Here is a 10,690-nt window from a genome sequence, read left to right as displayed (position 1 = left end):
GCAAATAAAACCTCTCTTAAACAAATCCAAATATTTTATGTGGGATTCTTCAAAGTAGCCACCCTTTGCCTTGACAGCTTTGCACACTCTTGTTATTCTCTCAACCAGCTTCATGAGGTAGTCACCTGGAATGCATTTCAATACATAGGTGCGCCTTGTTAAAAATGTAATTTGTGGAATTAATGCGTTTGAGCCAATCAGTTGTGTTGTGACAAGGTAGGTGTAGTATAGAGAAGATAGCCCTATTTGGTAAAAGACCAAGTCCATATTATGGCAAGAAGAAATGACAGTCCCATCATTACTTTAAGACATGAAGGTCAGTCAATATGTAAAATTCCAAAAACTGACATTTTCATAAAGTACAGTCGCAAAAACCATCAAGCTCTATGATGAAACTGGCTCTCATGAAGACCGCCACAGGATAAGAAGACCCAGAGGAAAAGGATAAGTTCAGAGTAACCAGCCTCGGAAATTGCAGCCCAAATAAATGCTCCAGAGTTCAAGTAACAGACACATCTCAACATCAATTGTTCAGAGGAGAATGCGTGAAACAGGCCTTCATGGTCGAATTGCGGCAAAGAAAGCACTACTAAAAGGAAACCAATAAGAAGAAAACTGGCTCAGGCCAAGAAACACGAGCAATGGACATTAGATCAGTGGAAATCTGTCTTTGGTCTGATGAGTTTGCGCTTAGTAGGACTATCATTTGTTTTTCAACAGGACAATGACCCAAAACACACCTCCAGGCTGTGTAAGGGCTATTTGACCAAGGAGAGTGATGCATCAGATGACCTGGCCTCCACAATCACCAAACCTCAACCCAATTGAGATGGTTTGGGATGAGTAGGACCGCAGTTTAGGAAAAGCAGCCAACAAGTGCTCAGCATATGTGGGAACTCCTTCAAAACTGTTGGAAAAGTATTCCTCTGGTTGATTGATAGATAGAATGAAAGTGTGCAAAGCTGTCAAAGTAAAGGGTGGCTACTTTGAAGAATCTAAAATCTACATGATTCCATAGTTTTGACATCTTCACTATTATTCTACAATGTAGAAAATAGTAAAAATAAAGAACCCTTGAATGAGTAGGTGTCCACACTTTTGACTTGCACTCTATCTAGGTATCTATCTATGCATGCATATATTTTTTGTAAACATATAAACTCCCTTTTCAGGACCCTGTCTTTCAAAGATAATTCATAAAAATCAAAATAACTTCACAGATCTTCATTGTAAAGGGTTTAAACATGCTTGTTCAAAGAACCATAAACAATTAATGAACATGCACCTGTGGAATGGTCGTTAAGACACTAACAGCTTAGACGGTAGGCAATTAAGGTCACAGTGATGAAAACCTAGGACACTAAAAAGAGGCCTTTCTACTGACTCTGAAAAACACCAAAAGAAAGATGCCCAGGGTCCCTTGCTCATCTACGTGAACGTGCCTTAGGCATGCTGCAAGGAGGCATGAGGACTGCAGATGTGGCCAGGGCAATAAATTGCAATGTCCGTACTGTGAGACGCCTAAAACAGCACTACAGGGAGACAGGACGGACAGCTGATCGTCCTCGCAGTGGCAGACCACGTGTAACAACACCTGCACAGGATCCGTACATCACACCTGCGGGACAGGTACAGGATGGCAAAAACAACTGCCCGAGTTACGCCAGGAACGCACAATCCCTCCATCAGTGCTAAGACAGTCCGCGAGAGGCTGGACTGAGGGTTTGTAGGCCTGTTGTAAGGCAGGTCCTCACCAGACATCACCGACAACAACGTCGCCTAGGGGTACAAACCCACCGTCGCTGGACCAGACAGGACTGGCAAAAAGTGCTCTTCACTGACGAGTCGCGGTTTTGTCTCACCAGGTGTAATGTCGGATTCGCGTTTATCGTCAAAGGAATGAGCGTTACACCGAGGCCTGTACTCTGGAGCGGGATCGATTTGGAGGTGGAGGGTCTGTCATGGTCTGGGGCGGTGTGTCACAGCATCATCGGACTGAGCTTGTTGTCATTGCAGGCAATCTCAACGCTGTGCGTTACAGGGAAGACATCCTCCTCCCTCATGTTGTACCCTTCCTGCAGGCTCATCCCGACATGACCCTCCAGCATGACAATGCCACCAGCCATACTGCTCGTTCTGTACGTGATTTCCTGCAAGACAGGAATGTCAGTGTTCTGCCATGGCCAGCGAAGAGCCTGGATCTCAATCCCATTGAGCACGTCTGGGACCCGTTGGATCGGAGGGTGAGGGATAGGGCCAGGGCCATTCCCCCGAAAAATGTCTGGGAACTTGCAGGTGCCTTGGTAGACTAGTGGGGTAACATCTCACAGCAAGAACTGGCAAATCTGGTGCAGTCCATGAGGAGCAGATGCACTGCAGTACTTAATGCAGCTGGTGGCCACACCAGATACTGACTGTTACTTTTGATTTTGACCCCCCCTTTGTTCCGGGACACATTATTCCATTTCTGTTAGTCATGTCTGTGGAACTTGTTCAGTTTATGTCACAGTTGTTGAATCTTGTTATGTTCAGACAAATATTTACACATGTTAAGTTTTCTGAAAATAAACGCAGTTGACAGTGAGAGGACGTTTCTTCTTTTTTACTGTGTTTACACATATCGCTGCTACAACGTTGTAATACGGTGTTCTACATTGTTGTAGCTAATAGAGTGAGACAAATACCTGGCGGGCTTTTGGTGGTTCCTGGGCCTCTGGTATTCCTCCTCTCGGGACCTAGGACGCATTACCTCCTCTGAGTTTGGCTGGAACACACATACAGGAAAACAGTATCTGTGGTCTGGAATCCATTATCCACAAGTTGACAAAAAACAGGCACCCTAAACTGTGCCAATACACCGTGGTTCTCTTACTACAGCACTCCTATGTCAAAACCAGATCATAATCAGCACAACAGTTCAAATACATGCATCCATACATTACAGTATGGAACACATACCGTCTTGATGACTATCAAAATACTGTACATGTCGTGCTAAAGTCATAAAGTGTTATTAATCATAAAGTCATCTCGTCCAGAAAAAAAAAACGATGCGAAGAAGTCCAGTCACCTTGAAGTCTCCTCCCTCTGGCCGCCTCCTCTCTTCCGGCCTCATCCCCCTCTCTTCCGGCCTCATCCCCCTCTCTTCCGGCCTCATCCCCTGCTTCTCCTTCTCCCTGGACTTCTTGTACTCCTTCTTCTCCTGCTCCATCAGCAGCCGGGCTATCTCCTGACAGCACCAATACAACCTGGTTTACTATACAGCTCTAGTACAAAAACAGACGCACTCCTTGTCCCAATGAATTTGAGAGCGGTAACATTTCTCCAGCCCCATCCCTCAGCGGTTTACCTAAACAAGCCACTGTTGTTTTTCCAATCCCAGATTGAACTTTTCAGGCACATACTGTAGTGTTGCTTCCTATGTTATCTAGCAGGATACACTGATAGGTGCAATAACCCATGATGTGGTGAAATGTGATAACCCCAGGTTAAAACTGACCAAAGAGAATAAATGGACCAGGGTTATCATTTATTTAACAAAGGCAAACCACTGTCACACTCAATAGCTGGCTTTTATTGATGAGCTGAAAGTCGATACTTCAGTGACCGTGAGAGACAGGGCAAGACAGTGAGAGAAAATGAGAGAGAGAGACAAACAGCCAAGAGAAAGAGAGAGCGATAAAGTGAGCGAGAGAGAGAGATTTGGAGTGACACGTCAGTCTGTAAAGACAGAAGTTTCCAGACCGAGAGAAGCGGCCACATCCTTACCTCATCCTGAGCCACTTGGGCTGCGCGCTTGTCCATCTTGCTCGCCTGGAACCCGGGAAAAAAAATAATAATTAGAAGCCAAGTTTGAGTCACACACCCCCCCCCTCCCCCGGTACTGAACATTATTATCCCTAGGCATCATCATGACAACATAGGAGGCGACTACTGACGTCTACTGAATGTAGACTCCGCTGTTCACACTGGTCAGGATATCGCCAATACATAGATTGTTGTTAAATTGACAAATGAACCCCCAAAAACACAGCACAATGACAACTATACATGTATCTATGATGCTGCTGTAACTAAATGCATGTAAAAAAATAAATATATATATTTTTTTTTAAATGGGGGTAACTGAATGACGAGAGGGAGTATTACAGTATGGTTGTGACATGGATGATCTCGTAATAAAAGGGTGTTTATAAAAATAAATAAATTAAAAACTAAAAAAAAAAAAAAAAAAAAATGTCCTCTCACCTTGACCTCCTCCTCCTGTAGTCTCCGGGCCACCTCCATGTCCAGGATCTCCTGCTCCCTCAGGTCCAGCTTGGCGATGCCCTGGGTGGCCTCGCCCAGCCCGTACTCCCCTCCTACCACCACTGCGCCGCGGCCCCCTGGTCCTCCTTGCACAATACGACCTGCAGGGGGCGCCACATGCAAGTTAATACAGATGTATGTCGAGTGGATGATATAAAACCACAGTATCCCAACTCTGATTCCTCCAGGGCTGTAGTGCAGTGTCTACTAGATTAAGTCACTGCCATTTTAATTTATGGTCCGAGACAGTAGATAGGCGTTTGGGCAAATCGATGCCGGTACTTGGATCTGTTGTGGATAGGGGCTATAAACACTGCACACCGGCGGAAGCCCTTGAGGACTAGAATTAGAAGGTTCAAGACAGAAATGTAATGTATACAAGCTGACAAATAATGGAATCATATGTTCTACACAGTACATTTCTATCTGGACCATCTGTCACGTTGCGTTTCCCGACGTAACTAGATCCACTGAGCTCAAATCACAACTAGATTCAGCCATCAACACCAGCAGCTGATTCACATCAGAGGTATTGTGAATCAGAGATTTTTATTGTGAACTACAGTGGAATCGTCACCATAATGATAATCAGATACGGGAAGGAGTGAAACCCGCCACACCAAGGAGAGGAAGAAGATGATGAAGAGGAAGATAAGTGTATGATTAGTAATTATTATGTTAGGGAGCCAAAACCATCACCAGCAGCTCCCAGCAATGGGCCAATCAAGGCTGCACATGCACACACCACACACAGTTGACCATGGGCCCGGCACTGCGCCGTACCTGGCTCCCTGGGAGCGGGGTGCGTGTAGGAGCGCTCCGTGCCCATGCTGGGCCCCTCCCCAGGGTCCCTGTGACCTCTCCTCTCCCCCCTCATCACGCCGGGCCGGGGCCTTCTTCTGGCCTCCTCACACAGCTCACTGGGGCCAGAGTGGAGCCTGGCCATGGGCCCCCACTCCCCCTCATCCCCAGGGCCCTCCTCCCCACCAACAGTCCAGGCCCGGCTGTGGCTGCTGGGTATGGGCTCGTAATAGTCTTCATCAAGACCTCGCTCCCTGCTCTTGGTTCTCTCTCGGCGTCTGTCTTTTTCTCTGTGTTTGTCTCGGCTATTCTCTTGGTCTTGCGATCGCTGCCCATGTCTCTGTCCGTCTCGCGATCTCTCCTCGTGTCTCGGGGCGTCTCTCTCCCTCTCCTCGTCTCTCCTGAGTTCTCTTTGCCGGTCTTTCTCCCACTCCCACTCTCTTTCTCTCTCCCAGGCCTCTTCTCGCTCCACAGGGTTGTGGGACTGCGGCCGGGCGGGCCTCTCCTTCCTCCTCACCACCCGCTCTCCCTCATCCCCTCTTTCCTCTCTGTGTCTCCTGGGCTCACGGCTGTCTGGGTCGAAGGTGGACTGGGACCCCTGGGGGTCTCGGCCCCTCTGGCCCCCCTTCCCTCTACTTCTACCCTCGGTGGGGTGGTGGTAGTCTGGGTAACTGCCCCCATGTTTCCCCCTGCTACTGGAGAGGTGGTCCTCGGGGTATGGGTCTCCATGCTTGCCCCTACTACCCCCTCCCCTATTCTCTAAATGGTGCTCGAGGGATCTGGAACGCCCGCTGGTGCTAGGCTCCACAGAGTCATATAGGGGGTATCTGGTCCTGCTAGGCTCAAAAGAAACGTACTCGGGGGAGAGGTCGCGTCGTGAGCCCGGGGTAAGGGGATGCGACTCAGGGGAGTGGGAGTTCGAACCAGGTCGCCTGGGTTTGTCATCCAGGTCCAGAGGGGCTCGGATGGCTGGGTTGAGGGAGGGGATGAGGGGTTGATGTGGAAGGAAGACATGGATGGATGGAACAAGACAATGGCAGATGTGAGCAAAACTGGGTTGGTTAGTGAACACACAGGGTTAGTTAAGTCACAGCACCTGCATGTAAGGACAGTGAGGGTTCATCATGGACAATGTTTAAATGTTGAGCCATGGATATTTCGGCAAGCTTAAGTTTGATAATGAAATGGGTGCCATTTTGGCTCCAAATATTCCCAGACAATCGGATCTGAGTTAGAAACGCAGAGTGGGATGTTATTATCATGGGAAGTTTGAAGCCAACATGGAGGGCTAGTTAGCCGATCCCTGTACATCTATAGCCGAGCTAAAACAAAGCTACTGCTCCAAGTACCTCAGGCAGGGAGAAGGGATGACATGCAGGCATTCATGTTATGACAATCAGTGAGTGACATCCACGAGAAAGTAATGGAACAATATGGACATAGTAAAGTAATACGGGGCATTTGACAGACAAACCTTTTGGAGTGTGTCGTACCGAAGAGATGCAAATCAATAGCTTCGTATTGTACTGTGGTCTGAGGCACTTGAAATTGAACAGTCAAAACTATATATATATTTTTTTAAAAGCTATAAAAATAATAAAATCAGCCGATTATTGGGGGGTGGGTCATCTGATTTGAAAAAATATCTAAATCAAATTCATGCTTGGTTCATAGAACCAGTAGCCGCTAGATGAGGTCGTACCAAACAGATCGGTGTCTGTTTTCTTCCTACACGTGGCTATCTTTCGAACATTTAAGCTACAAAATATTATAACCCCATCACTGAAATAAAAAGACTGTTTCCCCTTAGGCTGCGCAGGAGAGCACGGACAAGACCAGGCACAGAAATCAGACGGGGGGGGGGGGGGGGGAGAACATCAACGATGCTGTTCTTTTCTACACGGAATATCATACAAAATGATTGTCTGATGATCTTCGGAACTTCCCTTTCTGATGCATTTCAGTCACTTCAAACCATACTTCCTTCAGATTGAAATACTGTCAAAAGTACTGTCAGACCGATTTGTAATAGACAGTTATAACACCCCCCCCAATTTAAAAAAAAAAAGTAAACCATGGCCTTTGATTACATCACTTTTTTATATGGTGGGGGTCGCCGGCCAAAAAAAGCCTGTCAGCTGAATGGAATGTCGGTCATCCTGCAGCTGTTTGGTGAAGCTAATATCGTCAACTGAAACAACTGTTTGTTTAACTTTTGAAATAAGAGCGAGGCGAGGTAATATAGAAACCTACGTTAACACATTTAAAGTCCTAATGTTTCCTTAAAATGACACTGAAGTTAAGTCATCGTTGAAAAAAGTTCCACCCTCAACCCGGGCTGCTCTCCAACGCTAGCTTGAGGATCTAGCCTGCTTTTCTGTCAGTCATCTGCCGAAGATGTATTAGCCAACTAAGTCGGTACTGAGTATCCTGAAAAAGGTGAGCAGTTGTCATGCTCTAAAACGCAACATTTTGGAAATTATTCTCCCTAGCCTATTTCTGTGGCTTAATAAAAAAAAATGGAGGCAAAGCCTGGATCTCGTCTTCCTTCCTTCCTTCCTTCCTTCCTTCCTTCCTTCCTTCCTTCCTTCCTTCCTTCCTTCCTTCCTTCCTTCCTTCCTTCCTTCCTTCGTCTCCTCTCCCTCTCTTCCCACTTCTCTCCCCTCTCTTTCCAATGGCTTATCTGCGTAGAAGAGGCTGAGCATTAAACCAACCGTTTCTCTCCCGATTCGGAGGATTAAGACAAACACGGCAGCGCCCCCTCCTTTCCTCACTTCCTGAGAGGGGCAGCCAATCACACGACCCGCCAGAGATAAGACATGGCAGAGAGAGAGTGTGTGTGTGTGTGTGTGTGTGTATGTATGGACATTTGAGATTTAAAATGCTCAGCCAGACAGCATGTACACACACAGGGTAGTTACTGTATGTGAGGCTTTCGTTCTTGGCCCATACTCGCAAAGCATCTCAGAGCAGGAGTGCTGATCTAGGATCAGGTCTCCCTCCTCTCCATGTAATCTTATTCATTGTAATCTAAATCGGCAACTCCCAGACGGTTTGTGGATACACAAACATGCCTTTCACTAGGAAAAGTAGACAGCATAACATTCCTGACGGCAGTGACCTTCCCTTCAACCCTGTTCATGTCAACACAGAGACGGAGGGATAACCTGTGTGTGTGTCGTCCACACCTAACCTACATACTGCTCAACCTACCTACATGTAACCACAGCCTTAGCTTGTGTAGATTAGTACGAAATCCCTGACTATTCTCTCTCTTTTTTTTTTAAGAAAGTCACTTTGGAGAGAAGAGAAGATTTAATCCAATCGTTAGGCGAAATAGAGAGCGGTCCTGGGCAAATATTCCTCCTTGTCTTCTGTCTGAATAAACGGCGCTAGGTGGGGCTGGGCCTGCAGGAAACAGCCTACCGGGCCCCACTGTGAGCTGGGTTTTACGGGGCGTTGAAGAACATTAAAGAAACCAATTAAAAATACCCCCTGCACACACACGGCCTGCTCATCAACACACACACACCTGTGCATCTAGCTGTGAGGCCTGAAAGAGCTCCCACCACTAAGGCCTCCGTGAATAAGGTAAAATGCCCAAATCCCACCAACACTTCCCAATGAGACATATTAAAATGATTAACGCCAAATGTCACCCACTATGAAAAAAAACCCACTATGAAAGAAACATGAACTGCCAAAAAGACCCTTCAAGTTCCTTGTTTATTCTGACAGTAGGCAAGCTTCTAACTGTTTAAAATTGAGCCTTAATCGCCGCAGTCAAAGCTGCTCTCGCAGCCCTGCAAAGCACAGTCTCAGCTCATTTTAAACCAAGAGAGAGAAAGCGAGCGATGACAAACGACTCCTTTTTACCTCAGTACCCACGCAGTACGCACCCTCAAGGTCAACTATGAAACAGCCCTCCTAAATCCTCGTCCTAAAAATCAACCCTACAGTAGTAACTCACGCACCTCTCCAAACACACCTCGTGCATCTCCATCCCTGACCAAGAACACACACTCACTGTATGACCTTTCCAATCCACCCCTCGCCATAATGACCCACCCTGACACACACGCATGTGTGAACGACTGCGTGTGTGCACGTACCCCAGCCACTCTCCCCCCCAACCATATCCGTCCCTCCAACAACAGAGGAATAGAATCCTAGATCCCTGAGACAGACAGGGGGCGCTCTACCCACCTCCTTTATCCTCGTAGTACTCCTCCTCAAAGTTGGCCTCGAGCTGCTTCTGTCGCTTCCTCTCCTCCTTCATCTCCTTCTCCTGCAGCTTACGAGCGATGGCCTGGAAATGCGCGCGCACACAAATAAAATCAAACACCTTCAAAACTGCTGACACCTCGCTTGTTATTTTTGTCCTGGATTTCTCTCACAGTTGAGCTGCTTTTCACTGAGGATTACAATTGAAAGGAGAGGGGTTTTAAGAAGCAGCCTATGAGGAATCAGTAGTATGGCCCTGTACATGCACAGTGCCAGTCAGACCTGGATTCAAATACAGGCCTATTTGAAACGATGGGCAGGGTGACGTTTTGGGACTATTCTATTGGTTCCATTGAACCAGGTAAGCTAAATCAAGCACATATGAAGTATTTCAAATGACTCAAAATAGTATTTGAACCCAGGTCGGGTGCCAATAGGGCAATAATGAGGTCGCCATTAGGCTTGACATGCTTTACTAACAGTAAAGTGGAATAAACAACTATAGGGTCTAACACCAGCAGTGGATTTGAATAGGCCAATCCGGTGACCCGCCTGTGGTGACCCGTCGATACTACAATAGTGGTAGGGTGGAGGAGGTACACCCATGTTGATTGGGTGCAGGTTGACGTTTCCCCTAGACCCTGATCTTGGGTCAGTTTAGCATTTTCCCCACTAAAGGTTAATGGTTAGGATTGGGGAAAGGGGGAAGCTGATCCTAGATCTGTACCTAGGGACACTTCACCCCAGAGCTGTTGAATGGGTGTGGTGTCACTTACCGCATCCTTCTCCTCCTGCTTGCGCTGCTCCTCCGCCTGTCGGACCAATTCCTCCTGTATCTCCTGGGCAATCTCATTGTCGCTGCGCTCACTAGGTGTGTGTGTGTGCGTGTGCGAGTTAAGGAGACAAAACATTAGAAGCAAATACAGAACAGTCAACTACCCCAAACATGTACCCTGCCCAAAGTTCTTGTATGGATAGTAGTGCTATTTGTATCTTATCCACACTACCCCACTCCATAACACTAGTGGCAATAACAAGGGCTTTCACAGAACACAAGGACGCTAGTGCTTCTATATCTGCATTGCTTGCTATCTGGGGTTTTAGGCTGGGTTTCTGTATAAGCACTTTGACATTTGCGGATGTAGAAAAAAAAATATATATATATATATAAAAAACGGCCTTTATAAAACAATTGATTTGATTGACTAATCAAGCGCGAACTCGATACCGTCTCTCCGTTTGTCTTCCCCCTTTCGGTCTGTTCAGGATTACGAAAGACAAGATTTATCCCGTGTAAATAAAGTTGTGATGAGACGTCCTATCACACTGTAGCGGCGACAGCTAGGCTAACACAGTC

General features: G+C 46.8%; 1 protein-coding gene across 2 annotated transcripts in view; it reads right to left on the bottom strand.

Moving 5' to 3' along the window:
* ccdc50a (coiled-coil domain containing 50a) overlaps window positions 1–10,690 on the bottom strand; it is a 37,369-nt gene that overhangs the window by 8,597 nt on the left and 18,082 nt on the right. For both annotated transcript variants that reach the window (XM_045687328.2, XM_045687329.2), the window contains 7 exons: window positions 10,110–10,200; window positions 9,316–9,418; window positions 5,092–6,078; window positions 4,249–4,409; window positions 3,769–3,813; window positions 3,071–3,229; window positions 2,685–2,764 (listed from right to left, as the gene is read on the bottom strand). In XM_045687328.2, the coding sequence (XP_045543284.2) occupies window positions 2,685–2,764; window positions 3,071–3,229; window positions 3,769–3,813; window positions 4,249–4,409; window positions 5,092–6,078; window positions 9,316–9,418; window positions 10,110–10,200 (1,626 nt within the window). The remainder of the gene's footprint in view (window positions 1–2,684; window positions 2,765–3,070; window positions 3,230–3,768; window positions 3,814–4,248; window positions 4,410–5,091; window positions 6,079–9,315; window positions 9,419–10,109; window positions 10,201–10,690) is intronic.

Source organism: Salmo salar, chromosome 10 (assembly GCF_965601325.2).
Source record: "Salmo salar chromosome 10, fSalSal1, whole genome shotgun sequence".
NCBI classification, from domain to species: Eukaryota; Metazoa; Chordata; class Actinopteri; order Salmoniformes; family Salmonidae; genus Salmo; species Salmo salar.
Note: the sequence above shows the minus strand (reverse complement) of the source record. Positions and strands in the feature narration are given on the sequence as shown.